Source organism: Etheostoma cragini, chromosome 13, assembly GCF_013103735.1.
Source record: "Etheostoma cragini isolate CJK2018 chromosome 13, CSU_Ecrag_1.0, whole genome shotgun sequence".
In the NCBI taxonomy this organism is placed as follows: Eukaryota; Metazoa; Chordata; class Actinopteri; order Perciformes; family Percidae; genus Etheostoma; species Etheostoma cragini.
This window is the reverse complement of record NC_048419.1, coordinates 20,447,746-20,469,627: the sequence shown is the minus strand read 5'-3', so window position 1 is coordinate 20,469,627 and position 21,882 is coordinate 20,447,746. Positions and strand designations below refer to the sequence as shown.

Sequence of the window (21,882 nt, the reverse complement as noted above, 5' to 3'; positions counted from 1 at the left end):
CAGCATCCCTTTCTCCCAATCAGCTGTCCATCTGCCAAACACCACAACTCCACTCATCCTGTCCCCTCACTTCCCTCCCTCCCACGCTCTATTCTTCTCCGGCCCATTAAAAGCTATCATGAAGCTAATTGCCTGTTTGATCAACTCTCTGTGGACCAGAGATGAGAGATGGACGAGGCAGAAGGGATTGTCAGATTTTTGTAGTTGGGTTAGCTTGTAACTGTATTTCTTTTGTGTTGTACCTTTTTTAAAAGCTCCTTATGTCTTTTTTTCCAAATTCTGCAAAATATAGAGCAGCAACTGATTTTTAGTAGGTCTTAGTGGCTCAGAAGTCCTCCATACTACCCCTGACACACCATTAGAGGACCAAATTACTTGATTTAGCTACTTCACCACTGTGCAAAAATTACTTTTGCTTGGGAAAGTCTTTACTTTCATGATATCGTTTGTTATCGTATCGTGCTGATTTCTCACCATATGTCATTCTGGATCAAGGTACTAACTGACTGCTTGAATTAGAGCAAGACACAAACATGGTTCAGAGAAAACATCATTTGATTAGAGGATTGGAGGAGAGTGGATTAAATGTGGGAGAGGATGATGAGAGAAGGATGGAGGTGGGGGCAGTGAAGGAGGTCGGTCAGAGGAGGGAGGTTGGCGACAGACTGACTTCGGGAGGAAACCTGACCAGACCCTCAGCTCCTCTGAAGCATCTGTGCTAAAAATAAGACAAGGGAGGCTTCTTCTGCTGACAGAACAACATACACACAGCTTCTCCATACACAGATTGTTTTACAGTAGGAGTACACATATACACACACACACACACACACACACACACACACACACACACTGCCTAGTGACAATGGATGCACCCTCGCTCCAGTTAAATAATCACCCATTCAGCTCTTGGCTGCTAGGAAAAACATTGTCCATCTACCTCACAGTGCTTTTCCTTTACAAATGAGCTTAATTGCATTTAAATTCACTCCGCTCGTACAGTGCATGGCCCCTTTGTTGGTGTCAAACTGTTGTTGTAGATGTGCTACAAGTGTCTTTGTTCTCACTTTATGCCTTGGTGCTTTGCTCCCACTCAGATATGCACCGTGGCACAACATTGTTTTCTTCATTCATTCATGATCTTTAAGCTTTTGTAGAGTTTTCTGAATGTCATTGTGGTCTAAGTCCGCAATCACTCGTGCTTCTTCTGATTATCTCTTTATAGAGGACAGAAACCTTGTTGGCCTAGACCATCGACATCGCCACAGGCATCTTTCCTTCCTGATTTGGTCTAGCTCTGTGCTCTGTGCGTTCTCTTTTCAGAGGTTGGGGAGGAACGAGGTTCAACAATACGTAAATAGATTTTAACACGTCCAGATTACACCCTAGAATACGGAGATAGTTGATTTCTGTCTGGAAGTCACGGTTAAGGTTGAAGGGCAGTCCAGCAAAACACGACAGCTTCTTCGTCTAGATGCGATTTTGTTTTAGTCTATGAAGTCTCCGACATTAACAGGCACAGTAAAGCTTTGGTCCCTCCTGAGCTGGAGATGAAATAAATTCAAGGTACATTAGGTGAACAACACTTTATAGTTGGTTGGTTGGCTTGTCAGCTTGTCGAATATAGGTATTTAGGTCACAATGGCATTGTCGTCACAATGTCAGCTGTGGCACTGTTGATTGGCGACAGCGTTGCTTTGGCGACAGCTGAGGGGAAATGGATTTACCTGGCCCCCATCTAGACCTGTCATAACGGCTTCTCAAGGGCCTTGCTGCGGAGCGAGGGATGACCAGGGTTAGGATTGGAGGCGGAGATCTTGCGGCACACAGTGTTGGTGTTGCTGCACCTGCAGCCAGGGCGCGTCGTGCGGTCGTGGACACACTGGCACAGGGCAAGGCACAGCCTGGCAGGGGGGTAGCAGCAGAGGCAGGGCAGGCAGAGCGCCAGCAGCCCCATGGTGCCCCAGCGTGCACAAGCATGGGCTGGAGCACAGGAGCACGGCCGGTCAGCACAGTTATCATCGTCATCCTGGGCGGAGCAGTGGTAGAACAGGCCTTTAACACAGCACAAACAGGTGCCATACTCCACAGCACTTTCAGCAGAGCACAGACAGCGTTGTCCACAGGCCCAACAGGAAGGCAGGCGGCGGGGGGCGCAGCACTCTTGGCACTTACAGCGACCACACCGCTCGCAGATGAATGAATGAAGGCCCAGCTCGTCATCTGTCAGGCCTTTACCCAATGAATCATCAGGCTTGAGTTCTCCTTTAGGCTGAGAACGGACCACCGAACCAAGGCCAGAGCGAGAAGGTGTCAAGCCTGCCAGTAGCCGCTGGTCCGAAGTGGCACTGGTCCGAGACATGGAAGAGCTTATGGTACTGGAACGGCTCAGGTGGGTAAGGTGAGCGTGCTGCTGCTGACTTTGGCTGCGAGGCAGGGCTGAGTGGAAGGAAGCCTGGGGGTAGTGTGGGTATACTCCATTAGGGTAACGGTCATCATGGGCATAGAAAAATCCGGACTGCGATGCCGGTTCCAGCGTCACGGGCCTATCCACATAGTCATTGTTGGCCCGTATGGCACGTATCTGGTCGAGCGACAGCACTGGGACCTCTTGGAGGTCCAGCCCATCCAGCTCCATCCTGAAGGAATGAGCAGCGTCCATCCTGGTGTGCCAGGCTGGGTGGCACCAGGGCTGCAGGCCGGGGCTGCGGCAAGGTTCTCCCAACACTCACGGGACATCAGATAAACCTGCAAACACAGAGAGAAAAGAAGGGGGTTAGTGATAATGAATTTAATTTTAAAGGATTCCATCATCAAATTGATTAGCGCCGTCTGCTGTTACGGAGGTGCATCATGTCTTGTCGCTTTGGTGTGTTAGAAGGTACTTTTTTGACCAACTCGAGGAGACTGAGTCCAACTGCCTTTTCTGCCGAGGGTCAGCCGTCTGGTTGGTGTTTCAGGGGCTTTTTGCTACAGCTGCTTTTTACAGCCAAAAAGAAACCTCTTTAAAATCCTGCCAACCTTGCTGTTATACGCCTTTTTTGTCTCATTGTAAGATTAGAGCAGTAAGCGTGAGGTGGCGCTGTTCCATAGCTGCCGCCCGGAGAATTGCTCCAACCTACGTCAAATTCCTTGAATGTATCCTCATACCTGGTGAATAAAGCTGATTCTAAGTAAGGAACTTTACCCTTGAATTCTAAAGTCACCTAAATTGATTATCACAATTATTAGTTCATTTAAGTCAACTAATTGTTTCAGCATTGAATGAATTAAGTCAAACCCAGACAGGAGCACAGAAAATATCTTTGCTTTATTGTACTTTTTGTCTATTTTGTACTGCAATCATAATCTGGAACATTTGTGTGCACAAAACATTTACATAATCTTTGTTCTCTCTACAACTAATATGATACAAGAACAATTCAGGCTATATTCTTTTCTCTGTTCCATGGGAAATGCTCCATTTGCTGTGAAAAATACATCCTTTGGTACAAAGGATGTATTGATGGTCTACAACAGAAAAAAGATTTGCCTATTTAGCATGGGAACCAAAGCCACAATGGCTAGACATTAAGAAGGACCACCTACAGAAAGGAAAACTGCATTAGCAGACAACCCAAGTAGGAACTTGTAGTCCTGCCCAATGTTTGATTGAAAGATGAACTCTGAGAATAGAACACACAAAAACTAAATGCTGTAGGCAAAGAGGTTCACCATATAAAATTGTACTTTTCTTGAAATAAGTGGGGAAAAAATTGAAATTGTAGCATCTTACCGAATAATCGAGTCATTGATTTGTGCCAACAACTCCTAGCATTATAACAACGGTTATTATGCGCTATTATGCAATAAAAACCTTGCTGTTTTCAGAGAAGAACTAGATCAATTGACTAAAGTGTAATAAAAATTAAGAATGTTACCTTGGGCAGAGAGGGGACACATTACAAGCAGCTAACAGTAGCCTATTACTTTCCAAATATTTAAGTACCACTTGATTAAAGATGGATTTTCTCAGCACAGCTTCCACTCAACCATCAGCCGTGTCATCATGACCGCTGAGGTTCTCCACTGCTCAGACTTACTCTATTATTAGCCTGCCAGAGCCAAAGAACCATGAGGTCCACACTGTAATTTAGCATCTGTTGAACACAGCTGCTGCTGCCACGGAGGAAACCCACCTGCAGACAGAGAGCCTGGTGGCGTCACCAAGCAGTTAGAAAGACCATAGAAGAACTGTAAAGTCACACGTTTAATTGCAAAAAAAGTTAATTTATATTTATTGATTTAATATTGATTTAACAGACATGTTACCTGTGGGAAAGTTTAGTTCACGTAAAAGGTTGCTGCATATAGTACTGCATATAAATCAGTCCTATTCCGCAAAATCTCAATGAAAAGGTGTCTTATTTCAGAGAAACCAGTTGATAAATATAAAATGCAGTTTTTGTGTGTGGTTCCAACCATCAGCAGCCATGGCTCCATGTTAAAGCCACTAGAGAGATGCCGTAGGACGTGTTTCTTCAATGGCTACCAATATCTATACCTTTTTTTTAAAGTTAGACTATTTCCAATGTTTCTTGAAAGATGATGTTGTGTTTAAATGTTTGAGAATCATTCGTAAAACTCAAGCTGAATTCTCAAAGTGATAAGGCTTATGAGGAAAAATAAACCTCTTGTAAATTATTTTGGCTTTGGCTGAGCTAAGTTGCTACGGTATAAGCTAAGTAAAGCTGCCCATATATGAATAGGTGGCGCAATACACACATGGTTATCTCTCTGCAGTGCAATGTGGACTCATAGTAATACTGGGTGAGACTTGAGCTAAATGCTTAATAAGGTAAAAAATAAATCTGCTTATGAGTGCATTAAAGGCATAAGCAGAAAAGTAAATTAAATAAAAGGTCCAAGTCAAGTTGAATATGCAGCTGTATCGATTTCCTGCTCGGACATCAGATGAGCCGTGAAATGAAAAGACAGAACTCAGAAAACAAAGAGCCAGAACGTTTGAAAAAAGAAAAGAAAAAAACGACTTGATATCTGTTGATGGCTTGTTGACTGGAAAATGTTAGTTAGATGATTTTTTATTTTGTTTTTGTTTTTATTTTGTGTGTATGATAAAAACAGTAGAAACCCAACCAACATGTACAAATACTGTACAGATATACACACATTGTACATGCTCAGCTATACATACACAAAGACACTGCAGTCATGCCAAGTGGCCAGGGGGGATAGAGAGCTGGCCTGCTTCTCACATGGTGCCGGTCCTCTCAGAGAGTAATGAGGCCAAATGGAAATGCATTAAAAGCAGCTCAGATCATGAGATTAGATGAAGGAGGGAGGTAAGGGGGAGCAGCAACCACGTGAATACAGAGACATCCATAATGCACTGTTAATGTAACAATGATTTTGTGTCCAGATTCAGGTTTTAAAAATTGTTTTTTATAGTGGTTCACATTTACACTGACGTGCCACAACAAAAGTGTGTTATGTCCAGATGGTAACCATAGATTTGTGCAAACTCCTGCAAGCAACCCCTTCCCCATACCAAGTTGGAAATTGGGGGAGCTGTGTACCAACATTTTTTTTGTAACTTTCTAAAATCCCACCTTTACACCCACCTCACACAGTTGTAAACACTTTTCTCAGACGTAGTCGGATGGCACATATACAAACTAGTTTCTTTTTACCATAATCTGACCTTTTAGACCATTGTGCTTCTCTTTCAGATCTTAGCCACTTCATTTATTTCCTTCTTGCTTCCTGTTGAGATGGAATTATTGTCCTGCAAAGTGTGTCTGCAGATCTACAGAGATAGGGGTTGCGGCAAACTTAAGGTTGCAGTAAAAAGATAAGCATCTTCTAGACCTAAATCATGGCTAATCCTTTGCTGATGATGAATTTCCACACTTAATCAGTTTACTTTGTGCTTTTGCTGGTAATTGCTACTGGTTCACCTTTTCAGGAAAAATCTTCTGCCAATGTTTTGTTTAGTAATGAACAAAGGCAGGAACTGGCTGCTTGTACATTAGAGCAGAGGCCAGGTCAACTGAAAATCCAAAGAAGTCATTTAAGCCAGCAGACTGTCTGTCTGCCCCTGTTTCCACACAATGTCCAGCCCAATATCTTCCTGCTCTACGCAGGCTGGGACATCACATCAGCACCAGCAACAAAAACACCAAAGTTTACTAAACACTTAAGATAGGTAACATGGTTGGTTTGAATGAGAGCCAGGAATTATTTTCATTCAACCACATTGTCTAACACAGTACCCATGGTTGTGACGCTAGGGGAAAGATATGATGTGTGTATTGTAGGGAACTCTCAACTTGTTACTGGGTTAACACAGTTACGCTTTTAACTTTGAAGTAGCACAATGACTTGCCGAATGGGTCGATACACTGAGCCCATCCCAACATCTTTTTAGCAGTTAGAGGAGAGAAATATTAAGATTAAACTTTTTACAAATATCTAGCCTCGAGTCACTTTCAATTTTACAATTTCCCAGAGTAAAAAATCCTTGCTTTTTCTAGCTTACAGTGCAAAAAGCCCAATATATTCGGTTTGCTATAGAAAACCATAATTTTCCTTTGTTTGATTGATTGATGAACTATTAATTAACCACACCACTTCAGTTCTGCCATTAACTTTGATCTATGGTGTGTTTAAGATCATTTTTGTGCTTTTCTGCAGTTTATTTGACAGGACAGCTAGGTGAGAAAGGATTCAGGTAATTGTAACTGGTTGGAATTGAACCCTGGACCTCCGCGTCAAGGCATAAACCTTTAGGTATATGTGTGCCTGCTCTACCCACTGAGCCAATCCAACCACATCTGTAGTGTTTGACATCAAACAACACTCTTCACACATCAAGATCAACATTTTTCAACAATAGTGTAAAATGGGTCATTAACAACAATTTACATAAAGGTTGTTTAATAATCCCAGTGTATCATACCAAGGAATGTCCAGCTAAACAGTTAAATACAGAAAGAAGAAAAAGAAAATCCTCAGTAGTGGCCTCAGGAAAAATGCAGTGCGAAGGCAATAAAAGGGGAGTGGACAGAAGGGATGATGGACATGAATGAAACCCAAGAATGGCAATCCATCACTTGGAGGTTAAGGAGAGGTAAGGCGGACCGTAGAAACAAATAAAAATAACAAAACAAACGAAGTCTGAGCACAAAGGTGCTGTGCCCTACAGTGTCCCTCTGGGCTAGATTGATTAACCCGTTTGCGCCTGTTTTCAAGCGTTATTTTTTTCGCAAAGGCTGACTTAAACGATGCAGACTATTTACAAACGGGGCGCAATTGGGTAAAATTGCTGATTGCCTGCCAAAAGAGCGAGAAGACACAAGTTGTGCTTTCAACATGCATTCATGGGAGGGTCATGGGGAAATAATATGTGGAAACATATTCTACAGTGTTTACAATGTAGAAAGTGTTTTCTCCACCTCTTAAAAGCAGGTGTAAACCAGCCGCAAGTGGGTTTCCTTGCATATGCCTGCTGGGGAAATGGCAGCAGTAATCCAAACAAGACAAAGAAAGGTTAAGCTGAAAAGATTATTGCCACAACAATCACACTTTTTCAGTGGAGTGAACACAAAATCATTAAGCGTTACAGATTAAGCATCCATGCAATATTACAGTTACTGGAAGAAATCAAAGATGACATTGAAACTCAGACTCAGCGTTCACATTCCATTCCAGCAGTTGTTAAACTCCTCGCTATATTACAAATATTGGCATCAGGATCAATTTAAACAGTCATAACATCAGCAGTGGGAATATCGCAGTCTGCACATCATAGCACCAGTACTACTTTGCTTCAGCGCAATTGACGGCATAGTGGGCGGAGAAAGGCGCTGATTACCCGATGAACTGGATGTTTGTTGACGTAAATTGAAGTATCACAGCATGCGCTTTCTTAAGGTTGGCCATGGTGCTGGTAACGCTACATTCGCAAGTGTATACATCTGAACCTGAGTATCAATCACTCAGTCCCCTCCTTCCAGAGGTCTAGCTATAAAGAAGCAGATAAGAAGGCCCAGGTTGGTTAGATGAGGATGCATTTTCAAATTATTCCGTGTAGAGAGAAGTCCTGGTGACTAATCTGATCAGTCAGAGCGGTGGCCACGGCTCGCTCATACTCTGCCTGACTATCAGCCCATCTAATTGTTAAAAGGAAGAGGCCTGCCATCCATTTCCATGAGCTCATATTTACTTACTGGTTGAGCCAACCCCCCAACATGGCAAAGATACTACAAGTTATGTGAAAAAGTTGCACCTAGGATGGAAAAACAATAATCAGAAAATGAAACATCTGGTTTTGCCTTATTACATGTGCTTCTTTTCTCCATTGTAGTGTAAATAGAATAACTTTAAGTTGAGGACTGTTGTTCTGACAATACAAGACATTTAAAGACAGCACCCAAAGCTGTGGGAATTTGTAATATACATGTTTTTAACATTTTATAACCAAATGATGAATGGATTACTCCAAGGACAGAAACGTCCAATTAATCCATATTGAAAACATAATTTTGCAGGCATAAAGAAAACAGCCATAAATGTTAGCTGATTTCAAATGTAATGGCGTAATGCCATGCCTGGGATAACAATGAATCGTGGGAGTTAGTAGTTGATAAATGATCACTGCCAAATTGTTTTCCTCAGTTGCAGGCAAGGAGAACTTAAAAAAGGTTCCCACTATTTTAAAAATATATTTACATTGGATATTATTTCTAGCACTGGCAACTGCGCATGAGCTGAATCAGCTGCACTGACAGCTACAATTGGTTTACGGGTAGTGATGCTCAGTCTGGCTCTGCTGGGGAGTGTCTGCTATCAATCCTCTGGCAACAACAGCTGAGATTGTGTGTGAGTGTGTGAGTGTGTGGGTTCTCGTCGTGAGCGCACACAAGGATGCGCACACAGGTAATGCGACACACAGTCCTACCAATAGTTTCACACTATTCCACTGATGCACAGATGGCGGTAACACACAATGTGCTGCAGTTCAGCAACAAAATCAGGGAAAATAATAACTTCAAGCAAATAAACATGGGTGTAAAATATGCAGGATATACAAACAAAAAAATTTGCTTTGCAAATGTTTTATGATGAAGGAAATGAACTCTACACATTTGTCAGACTTCAAGGATATTATATACTGTATTTGCAGGTTTTCTGCGTCTAAATTTTTACCGGTCCAATCAGCAAACGGAGGGACTGGCTGAGAACGATGACGATGAGGTTTGGTAACCTTTTGGCGAGTTCTTTTTATTGCTGTGACAAAAGATGTGGTCCATTATGGCAATGTTGCCAAATATCCAGAAGTTAAAGCAAAAACCATCTTTGCGGAGTTTTGTTGGTGCCCATGATGTTGTGGCCCTCTTCCCTTGGTTTGGGAAAAGTTAGTTTTTCCAGCTCACTCCGTTATTGGGGAAGGAGTTAGCTAAGGCTAGCTCTAGTGATGCTAAGTCAAGAGTTGTTGTTGTCTCCCTTCTTGTTAGCCTGGTCCTACCAGACAGTACGTAGGAGGGCGGAGCCAGGCTACCAGTGTGCCTCTGGGCAGATCCAATTGTTTTAAATATCAACAGAGTACCCGCCTTCAATGTCAATGGAGAGTGGCCAGACTCTCTGAAATGTACGAGAGTGTTCTAGGACCAGGCTACCACTTGAGTACCTTACCCATAGATGAAGGCATTTTTTCCCATTGCAATAGTTTTTGTTAGATTTTGTTAACTCATACTATGAAAGAAGTCCATATTCCTTTTTATTTCATGCTATCAACCATAGGGCTGGGTGTTGAGATGTTTTGACATGGATGCCAATACATCAGCCAAGTCTCAATACCAATAACAAAACTGCTTTTTTTTCCCCATACATTACCTGAACCCCTTTTTATTTACTAAGAACTCCCCTTCTAAAATGCATCAGCATTGTCTTAGCACAGTAGCTGTACACAAACTTTACCAAAATAAAATGCAGTCTAAAAGGATTTGAATCTGATTTAGATCAGGGAATATTTGATCAAAATGATCAATATGGTTTTTTTCAGAAAACTCTTGATGGTTTTGTTTCTGCCTTGATAAGTGGTTTAAATAACTCATAACAACAAAAACCACAAACTTTAAACTGTATATTCAGTCCCGCTGCTCAATGATCAACAAATTCTCCTGATCAAAAAGTTTTTGTGTCAAATTCTTCTGATAGATTTTCCATATGAGCCAAATAATTAGGATCTATTATATTAAGATCATCAATGGTGTGTTCAGGGAAAGCAGTTTTATTGTTCAAACTTAACCAACATGGCTGACAGCACAATGAATCTTTTATTTAGTAGACAACCCATCTGGCTCAGAGGACTGAGGCAGCATTGTAACATTTCAAAAGCAATAACGTTTTTGTTTTACATGTATTTTTTCCTTTTGATAAATTTCTCAAATATTGCATTGTGTAAAATGTAAAAATGAAAGTGAGTGAAACAAACCAAACACAGTCACAAAGAGAGGGAGCTGGTGTTTCAAGGGGCTGTCAGTGGTAACCTGAGGATGGACCTTTGTGCTTGGGGAGTATCAGTAATGACTGAGCCCTGGGACGGACGGACACACACACACACACACACACACACTTTGTTCCACAAAAACCATAGACACTCTCTCGCTCTCTCTCTCTCTGGCTCGCTCTCTCTCTGCTGCCCAATCACCATTTATACTGCCAGGTTTACTGAGCAGAAACTGAGGCTTCTGTCTGCAGTGTAACTGTTGTTTGTATGAGATCATATTTACAAGTTAGCAATTGCTTTAAAAATAACTGAATTCAATTTCCTCAAAAATAGCTTAAAGGTCTTACATTTTTTTTACACAAATCTTAGAAATGTATTTTATTTTATTTTTCTTCCAAGTGCTGGCTGGAGGGAGACGTTATACATCTAAACGCAGTCACTACTGCTAGCTACAGTAGCTAGGAAAGTCATTGTCTCATAATGCTGTTGGTTGTAGTAAATATTTAAATTAACCTAATCTATCTATCCACTATAGGCCTGTTCAGGTCATATTAATGAAATATTATATATATCATGAGGAATTATTGTTGCATACTGCTGAGAAGTACATACATGTGATATAGTAAATAATTCAAGGCCATATAGTCCCGTTTTGGCTGGTATGGCCACAAAACAGGTATTAAATATCATTCTACAGTATGTGGTGTCAAAAAGGTCTTTAAAAAGTCTAAACCTGCAGTGAACACTGCAGAACTCCTGTTTTCTTTCTCTCTTTAACTATCTTTGCCTATGCCAACTACCCAGTTCTTTTACCTGTCAAATAAAACAGGAACTAGCTGAGCGACACCTTATCGTGATGCTAATTTAGACAGCAGAGTGGCAGAGCATCAGCAGTAGAAAATAGCAAAACAGATGAGTATCTGTATGGAAATGTTTTACTTAAACAAACCAGTGCTAATAAATAGCAAAGACACACACGAACTATCTATTTGTCACTGGGTTCAGTGTGTTGCAACATCTATTAGCTTATTGTTGGTCTTCTGACAATGTAGTTTGGTAGCTGACTAAAATTCCTGTCACTATTTAAGTAAAAGAGGTTAAAAAGTCACTCATTTAAATGTCAAATGTAAACAGAAACATATAAACTGTGCTGATCTCTTGTCTGTCCACTGACTCCCTAACTTCCGCTGAGTCTGGACTCGACTTGCCAATGGTCGATTGAGTTTGATGGTCAGAACATCGCTGCATCTCTCACCGGTGACATCATCGTTTTAGGCTATTTTAGAACTGACTGCAGTGACCCTTCGCCTTGGAATGAGGAGGGGTTGCCCTCCTCTTTCCTGTTGTCGTCTCCTCTCTTCGTCCTTCCTCTCATTTCTCTCCCTATCCTGTCACCCCCCCACATCACCTTCACCGCCTCCCTTCACTCTCCCCTTTCATCTCTTCTGTCCCGTCCTTTAATCCCTTTTCTTTTCTTCATTTTGGCCTTGTTATGTATCTCACTCTCGCCAAAGTTTTTCCCAAATTACTTAAGGAGAGCATGAGCCGTCACAAGAAATAATACTTGAACAGTGCAGCTCAGCAGTGGTCATCACAGCAATTGAAAATCCATCTTTTTTAAGGGGGATTGTGGACATAGCGGGTCAACAGTCAATGCATTCTCATGAACGGGTTTGAATGATATTGTATGGAAAGGTATGCACACTAAAATGTATGATATCATACGAAAACTAGGAGGCCGCTGGCTGAGACTACAGAGCTCCGTGCTACAGAGCAGTTGCTACCTGTTTAAGCCGCTACAGAGCTTTGTGATGCAGCTACAGGTCTTCGTCACAGCTTGTCGTATCAGTGGCAGTTTGTAGATGTGTTTAGCTGCTACAGAGCAATGTGACATCGACCACGGTGCTCGGGATGGTGCTCCGATAGGAGAGCGGTAGTTGGTCGTTTAGTTACCTGAGAATAGGTGGCTGCCCCTGGTACAAAGCAGTGCAAGCTGCTGGTCATGGTGCTCCGTCAGGTAGTTGGTGGCTCAGTTACCCGAGAGACAAAAGTTAAGTTGTAGCATTGAAACAACTAATTAAAGCTATAGTTTGTAGTTTCTGTCTCCTCTTTGAGGAATTCTAAGTAATGACAACAAAACTCTCGGCGGGTCCACACAATACAAGCCTTATGGGATCGCACACGCGCAGTTGCTAGTAGCCAAGGAGGACACAGGGGATTAAAAAAACATGACGGACTCTTCAGAAGAGGTAATTATCTTCTGTGTGGGAATTTCACCGCATAACACAATCTTCTGAACACAATACAGAAAGAGTTGTGTGGAGCTGAAAGTCTTAGGTAGCTTTGTAGCAACTCATTTGGCAATGGCTGGAATTTAAGGGACGTTTATTAATATCAAAAAGTTACGCAGTAAAGCTTTAAATTTAGGAAAAGATTTGTTGTTTGTATTAAAACACACATTTCCTGGGTGAAAGTCTTTTGTTTTCCCCGGGAAGCAAACTCCGCGCCCTCGCTTGAAAGTTCTGTGTGTTACCACCCACCCATCCCCCAGACCACCTCCCTACTTTTCCAAACTTTGAGAATCACATGAATTACAGTGTTTATCTTTTTGTAGCTTAACGGATGGTTCATGAGAACAGGCTGCAACAGTATATGTCACATAGAAGTGGCTTAAATCTTCCGGAATCTAGGAAACTAAAGGTTAATTTGAGATGCAGCTCAGCATTATATGTCTTCTTCTTGTCATAAATCTGTAATAAACCTATGTTTAAAAAGGCTTAGAACTAGTGGTATTGGTCTCGTTGAATCCAAGAGTCTCAGCTTTCCAGTCAAACACAATGTAAACTGCATGGGATTAGCATAAAGTGGACATGTCTGTACAGGGGAAACTCATAGGTGCCTATAGAACTTACTTTCATTCTTAAGGTGAGCGGTCAAGGGACAATCAAAAAGTCGAAATCAAAAGCTCAATTTAATGAATTTCTGATTTACAATCTGAATTATGACACCGCTAGATCCCATATGAAGTAACCCTATTAAGATAACAGGTTTTATTGTACGCAATTAATTAGCCTGATTAGCTTCATTATTGAGTTTGAAGGCTTTTAGTACAGTTGTTGAAAACGTGTTTAACTTATCATGTCTTTATAACTTGTGTTTTGTATAAAACATTCCTGTAAGTAATGAGTTTACTAACTCTTGTGAGTGTAAAAAATGTTGCCGTTTAAGATAATTGAGGTTTTTGCACAATAGTCCAACATGGATGTCCATGTTGTGTGATAGGGTTGGAGTAATACTACACACTTTATCCTCAAAGTCATTGTTCCATTTTATGTCCAAAGTTGTATTCAACTGTGGTTGCAAATTCTGATTGAGGTGAGGAGGTATTGTAAGAAATAATAACAAAAAGCTTTGAAAAATTGTGTATAAGAGGAAGAATGGTAAAATAACTTGGGAAATTAATCAAATCAAGTTAACAAAAACAAGTAAAGTCATGAGTTGCATATAAAAACAATTAAAGCAGCAGATTCATAAGGTAAAAAAAAACTAAAGTGCTGCCAGCTTTCTCGATAAATATGACTGTGTGAGGGCCGTCAGGCGCTAAGACCCATGGGCCTTCCTCCTGATGCCCTCCGGGAGCACAGCAGGATTGAATGACAATAAACTGGATGAGATACCGGATGTGCCGAATCTGACCCCAACGGAAAGACTGAAATAGACACTGCAGACCAGCAAGTCCAGGCAGTGGGGAGAGAACTAGAGGGGAGGGGAAATAAGAAGCAGTGAATGAGTGAGGGATGGTGACGCTAATAATGAGCATTTAGCAATTACTCAAATTGAATAAATCCAGATTATCACGTACAGTAAATATCCCCGCAACCCATCAAGTTAAATCAAAAGCATAATGATCATGGACTCAAGACCATAGACTCGTCATGTTTGCCCAAATGTAACCCTGGTCGGGGACTCAAATGTGCTTAAAGCAAACTCCCCTGAACTGTTGGAGATTAGGTTTTTAGTAGTCTTTTCTGCTAAAAAGTTTAGCATTGAATGCTCTCTATGTCATGTTTTAGTGAATTGTGTCCAAATTGCTTCAGCAGTTTTGTCTTCAAGGTCTTTACAATGAATGTAATTCCTAGAGAGAATGAGCTGTACTTTTATGGTGAAACACTGACTAGAAAAAGGCACAATACCTAAAGTACAATTTTTCGCTTCGGATTTAAATATATAAAAGGAATTTGGCTTAATCACAAGCAGATGTCCCTACTCCATTAGTTACTTTTTGTCTAAAACATATAACAATAAATTGTTACGGCAGTTTCTCTTCGTGGCATCCCTAACCTGAGCAATAGTTAGTTTAGTGATTTCTTTTTTTTTTTCTTTTTTTTTTTTTGCACTGCAGCTTTTTTTTAAGAGTGTCAAGACCATCCACTTCAATTTCAGTGCGATTTTGTGTAATCCAAATGAAAAGGACATACCTTATGCACATACAAGAATAAAAACTTAAAGAAAAGGTGCTACAGATATTATTGTTGCTTAAGAAAACTTTAATTTAACTTAACTTTAAAATATTATAAACACGTACTGTATTTGTTGCTTTTTTGGGTCTCTGGACGCTGTGGCTCCAGCTTGCAACCATTACTGTTGGCCTTCTAAAATTCCAAATGTAGATGTCCATTCTGAGTTGGTGTGAAAAATAAGATTCAAACATTCTCAGCTGCCACCTGTTTTTTTTTTTTTTCTTTTCAGTTTAGTCCTATTTTGGCTTCCACTATACTTTTGGGAAACTGTCACCATAATGCAGGTGTGGTATCATATGTTTAACTTAAATTCACGACTTTGCATGAAAAAAAGCCTTCTTGCCTGACAAAATGGCTTGAACCATTGTTAGATGAATAAAATAGTTGCTAAAGAATGTTTTGTCATTCACTAATCAATCCCCTGAGCAGTTCAGCCATTGCTGACACCTCCAGCTTCCAAAGGAGAATCAATCGAATTAATTTGTAATCAGAGTAAATTTGTTTTGTTTTTTCCACAATTCACTTCAATACAATTGGGTTTTTTCTTGTGACACCTAGTGGCCTTCGGAGGAACTAAACCTTTAGACAGTTGTTCAAACTCTGCTTTCAAGGTTGCTTCCTGTTGCTAAGCGCTAATTGCACTAAATGCTGTACTTTGACGTCTTCTTCAATCTTAGAGGGTCTCATCCTCCAAATCATCCAGCTGAAGTTGGATTTACTCAATGTTTCAAAATGAAAAAAAGGTTTCTTTGCAGCACCAAAGGACTACAAGAGAGTGAGTTCTTAGAAGACAAAATGTGAAAGTTTTTACATGTAAATACTGCCATTCTCAATCAGAAACTAAGTAGAACAACTAAACTATATATATACTTTACTGTATTTCTCCATATGTCAACCATTATTGCCTTGAAGAAGACACAAAGGCCTATCCCAGGGTGAGCACTGAGGACTAAAGACTCACAGACTTAATTGATCTCAGGTGCTAAGTGAGTGAGTGTGTGAGTCCACATGGCCTCCGATAGGTATAACTGGGATTGGGAGAGCACTCCACAAGATCACATGTTACCTCGGCGACGTTTAAAAACAAAGATGTTGCTGACACTGTTCTCTTTCTGTCACACCAAATTGAATTGAAGGTCAAGGTTTTTTTTTTTCTCTTTACTTTTTTACAAAGTTTTTACTGTTAATATTTTCTCTCTCTTTCCACAAGTCTGCGGTTCTATAGTGCATTAGTCAATGCATTAGCTCCTCTGCTGTGGCATACAAAATCCCCCCATCTCCATTCACCCCCCTCTCCATCCAACTAACCACCCATCCATTTCATAATATGTTCATCTATCCGTCATATTCCCCTGTGTCACACATGCTGTCCCCTCCCTTCCATCCATCCAGCGGTCAATCGCTCTGCTTAACAATGCCACTCTTCTCATCCCATTCACTTTCTTTCTCTCTTTCCCTTCCCCCCCATTAATCCGTCCCATCATTTGCTCCTCGACCCACCCCTCCAGTTCCCCCCCAGCGGAGATGGGTATTGACATTCTGCATCCGACCTTGAGGACAATCAATCCCAACCCCACATGTCCCCAACACACTTACACACACATACATACACACACACACACACAGCAACTGCAAAAACACAGTGAGACAAATGTTAACATGCAGTTAAACAATCGGTAGACTATGACTATTTCTCTTTGATTAAATTAGGAGATCATTCAGAAATATGGTCCCTCATGCTTTTCTCAAGCCCCTTTCACACATGCACTGCAACCCTGAACTTATCTAGATGTTACCCGGGGGTGTGAGAACGCAAATGTCCAAATCAGTTGGATCGGACATCAAACGGTCTTTACCGTGCCAGCTCCCTAGTGCAAAGTCCGTGTAATGTCTGATTGAGCCCATGTGTTAATAGAGAAGCTCATTGCACAATGAAATTCCTAATAACCGAGTGGGCGTGTTGATTACATTTCTATCATGTGGCTGGCACGAAATCGGAATAAAACAAACAATGATGAAGATGAAGAAGAACGATCATTTACCTAAAGACACAAAAACTGGACAGACGGCCAGATTCTGGAACTTCTGTCGTTAAGGGCCGATGCAGGAATTGTAAGATAAATTAAATGAACAACAAAGAGCGCTGATGTTTTGGACCAATTTACAAACTGGCTACGTGACCACAGTGTAATCTGCGTCATATCCTGTCTTCTGCATGCTCTGCCCAGGCGCCACACCTTGCCTAAACCAAACATAGTATTTCCAGTAAGTGACAACGTGTCTGACACAGGCAGTCTCTCAGGCAAGTTCTTACGAGAAAATGGCTACTGACTGATTTAAACTTTTGCTTAAAGTCGCCTAGGTTACTATGAAAGTCAATAAAAACACATGTATGGATGTAACTGTGCAGACTAACCACTGTCAACCAGTGATGGAGTACTCTAATCCGGGGGTCCATTTCAGAAAGCAGGTTTAGTGAAAACTCTGAGTTTGTTAACCCTGAGAGGAGGGAAACTCTGGGTTGTCTGTTTCAAAAAGGGATCTAACTTAACCTCAGAGTCAGTTACTATGGTAACTGAGCCTGTGAACCTAACCTGGTTGGCAGAAGGTTTTCGAAAATAAACCTGTCTGACACAGTGCTCTTTCATTTCCTCATTCAAGCATTCATTCAGTCCATATCAGGCGCATTTTAGCGCAGTGTATCTGCATGAATAAAAACAGTGTTGGTTTATTAATTAAGCAGATTATAAAATAGTTTTTTTTGTATCAATACATGCCTATTTCCTATAGGCCCTGACTATAGATGTATTTTCATTTCCAGATACTAGCCTACCTAATTGAGCAGTGTCATTTTTCTTCCCAGGATGTAGCCTACACCCGTCCTCATATCAAAGTCACCCATCGTGGACATGCTCCACATCCCAGCAGAGTCTTTGCAGAGTGTTGCATTACTTTTTTTTTGCAAACATAAATTTTCTTTACAACATTGGTGAAGCGGAGCATATAAGTAAAGCCACTGTATGCAAGGCTGAAATGTTCTTTTAAGCGTTTGTGTGGTGTACCCTGGACTCAAACCAGTAAGAGCCAATTAAAAAGGAGTTCCACATTTTGAAGGTGAATGATTTCAACCCTTTGACAATAAATATTATGAATTATAATGATGGTGCTGCAGCATCAGAATGGGATTAGTAAGCCTAGTACTTTTTTACTTGCAGGATTGCATGTTCAAAGTTCAGGGTTAGACTCAGAGTTTGTTAAACCTTCTTCCGGAAATGGGCCCCAGGACTCGGATTCAAGTCTGACTCAAGTTTCTATTCTCTGGACTCGTGACTCGACTTGAACTCGTGGACGGATGACTTGGACTTTGACTCGGACTCAAGGAAATAGAAAACCGGACTTGAGCATTTATGAAAAAGGACTCAGGTGTTGGATGAAGTTTCCGATTAAATTGGTTATAAAAAATTGATTCAAGGCGTAACACTTTTCCTTTTTTGCGCTTCTAAGACCGGGCGGGAAGCAGCCAGGGAGACGTTGCATCCTGGGCTGATGTTCTTTTGGGGGTAACACCCTTTACTTCTTGTTAAGCTTCTGTTTTTTTTTTTACTGTTAACTCATTTTACATCGTCAATTGGATCTATTTTTTCTTTCGCGTTTTCCTCACAGCCACACATACGCTTCTCAGTCGGACAGCGCTACCGATCACTCTCCTTGCTTGACAGCACACTCACTGACGTCACTCACTTAACGCTGCATTTTAACTCTTACTTTCACTACTCTCATAACAAAGGAATTGTTATTGATACTACATGCAACTGTAGTGCATTATTTTTGTTCACATTTGGAAAATGCAGAGAGATGCACCACAGACCGTGAGGTTCGCGCACATGGATATTACATCCAATGCTGGAAAGAGCACCGCTAAATGTTGTTTAGAAAAAAGTCAGTAATCTCCCTTTGCAATTGGGATAGGGGGGGGCATTTTTGGATACTGTAGACCCTCTTTTATTAGTATATAAGCTCTTTAAAGATGCCAAAGTGGAGAAATGTAGACAGTGTTGGAATTCAACACAGACTCAACCTTGATGACTCTACTTGGACTCTAACACTGGGGACTCGATACTCGACTCAAACTCAGGTAATGATTACTTGACTCTGTCTCTTCTTTGGTGACTCGAGCTTGGACTCAAAGACTGGGCACTGAAGACTCAACTTGGACTTGAATGTGGGTGACTTGACTACAACACTGCTGTCAATAGGACTAATTCACTATCTCTAATAATAAAATGATAGCGTGGTCCAAGCCGTCCACCAGGGGGAAGGAGATTAGAGTTTACATGATCATGACTTACATCATTCCAAACCCATCCTACCTTGACTGTTTACCCGCCCAAGAGATGAAAAAAGGGGCAGGGAAAGAAATTCATATGAGGAAGATTTAATGTGCAAGTCACCAGCCGCGTAATTGAACACTACTCAAACATTGAAGAGAAACAGGGAATTTTGCCACCAGACAATGAGGAGGCACCTTTCTGTTCTTCTCGTATGTGGCTGCAGGGGATTTAGGAATGACCTGGGACTACAAACTCAAGTCTGTTTGATAGGGAAATAAACCAGGTTGGCCTCCTCTGCACAGTTTTCTGTTTGGTATACAAAATCTTGTGAGTTTTTATTGGTATGTCCACCTTGACTTGATCTCACAATACCTTTCCCTAAACCAAAACTTTATCTTAATCTTAAGACCCAGAAAACTGGCCAAATGTGCATCTCTAGCAATGTTTCATGAACATAGGTCATCATTTTCTTTTAAAATTCCTGTCTTCCTGTCCATCTTCATCTGGTTCCCACCAAATTTTCCGAGCCCCAAAATGCCTTCTATATTGCTTTTAATGTGTCTTTTTTAGAACCTACAGCCACAATATGTCTTACTTTACCTCTATCATATTCCTTAAGCTTAAAATAGAATCACATTTTTAAAAAAAAGGCATCTTTGGCAAGCTACTCAATCCTTTGGAACAATTCCTTGCTTCATGGAAAATTCTCTACGGAACTTTTTCATGTCAAGGTCACACAGATCATCAATAGTTCATCAGCAGATCGTATAACGACAGATTTAATTTATGATTACCTCTGATTGGTGCGAGATCCATTCTGCGGCGGCGTGCTTGGGCGTCCTGGGTGTCTGTGTGCGCCTCTGACAAAACTCTACAATATTCCTATAATATCCCTTTTTTAATGGCTTATAGTATGTCTATGGAACCCAGTGATGAATTTATCTGAAACCTTAATTTACTTTTGTAAATTTTGTGTTAATCTTACTGTATGGTACTAAGGAGGTTTTTAAAATACTTCTATGAAATCCACCTACAGTAACTTTATAAGATTACTGTAGCTGTGCTGTCTTAAGGGTGTGTGTTTGTAGGGAGGGAGAAGGCTGGGAGGATGCTCTCTCTCAGCATGACGTGCCCCACTCCTCCTCTTCCCGGAGCTCTTCCAGGAGCGCTCTGATCCCAGTACGTCCTCCTCAAGTCGCCTTCTCCTACACCTCCCGAAAAAGCCAACCGGTCCCTTTATGCACGCTTCATCGAAGGGCTCCACTCTCTGTTCAAGTTGTAAGGACATTCAAGTTGCAAGAGATGCTTTTGATGCAGGGATCCTTTCAAAAACAGGCACAGATTTGGCGATTGATTCCTAAATCTGTAGTTTTAGTGTCCCCGGTTGCAAGAGGAGAAGAAGTTAAGTATCTTCATGCAGAGTAGAAGGAGTGATGTGAAATACTTGCAACAGCAAAATATTCTTGGGTACAAAAATGAAGATGAAGAGAGAAAATTGTTTGAGGTTGGAGTGAGAAGCGTCTTAAATCAAAGATTAAACAAAGGATCTTCCTTTTTTTTCTTGATTTCAAATGTTTCTTTTGCCGTCCTGCTTTAGTTTCCTCTCCTCTCCCCAAGAGATGAATGACTGAGAGCTGGATGCACTTTCTCTCTCTCTCTCTCTCTCTCTCTCTCTCTCTCTCTCTCTCTCTCTCTCTCTCTCTCTCTCTCTCTCTCTCTCTCTCTCTCTCTCTCTCTCTCTCTCTCTCTCTCTCTCTCTCTCTCTCTCTCTGTGTCTATCTCAAACACACTCACACACACACTCCAGTCATCCCTCCTCTCTGTCTCTCCCCTCCCATCACTGAATTCAATTTAATCCACTTCTGCTTTATGAACATGACAGGGCAGAAGCACTGAAACAAAAGTTGACATCGTATAAACGGATGACTGAAGCAAAATACTGTCATTTTTTCATCTGATTTTAAGCTCAAACTGGTACATGTGAGGGAATCCAGGAAGGCTGTACTTAATTATGGTTTGTGTGGAATAACGTTACTTTTAAAAGTAAAGTGTTTGATCACATGATTACTGCCGCTAAAACGTCCCTACTGACTGAGGAAAGTAGCTTGTAACAAGTAATTTTGCGTTACAAAAGATGAAAACCCCTTTGCCCTTTCTAGAGCATGTTGGTTATGTTGTCCAGAGGGCGCACAGCCTACTTCACGCCTACCTTTGAATGCTAGTGATGTGGAGCTATGCTTAGCTTGCAAATGTTTCTTCAAATTTGAAAAACTTTTTTTCGCCAAGCTACAAATGCGCACTGACGCAACCAAAGGATTGGATACCTTCCACCAGTACGCCGCAACTTGCCAAGAAGTAGGAATAGGTGTTTTAATGAAAGAAATTGTGCACATTTTAAGGCATTTTCTTTATTTGTGGCTTTTTTATTTGTTTATTTGAAAAGTATCGATAACGTAGTTATTGAAAACGTCACATATTACATGAATTACAAAACTAGCGTGTTATGTTATTCGTTACAACA

At 41.1% G+C, this 21,882-nt stretch overlaps 1 protein-coding gene across 1 annotated transcript; it reads right to left on the bottom strand.

The window, feature by feature from the left end:
- Positions 1-359: 359 nt before the first annotated feature.
- Positions 360-21,010, bottom strand: LOC117955762 (protein sprouty homolog 3). Its single transcript, XM_034890459.1, has 2 exons — positions 20,156-21,010; positions 360-2,748 (listed from the first exon to the last, which is right to left on the bottom strand). The coding sequence occupies exon 2, from the start codon at positions 2,660-2,662 to the stop codon at positions 1,748-1,750; it is 915 nt and encodes a 304-aa protein (XP_034746350.1). The 5' UTR covers positions 2,663-2,748; positions 20,156-21,010; the 3' UTR covers positions 360-1,747.
- Between the last annotated feature and the right edge of the window lie 872 nt (positions 21,011-21,882).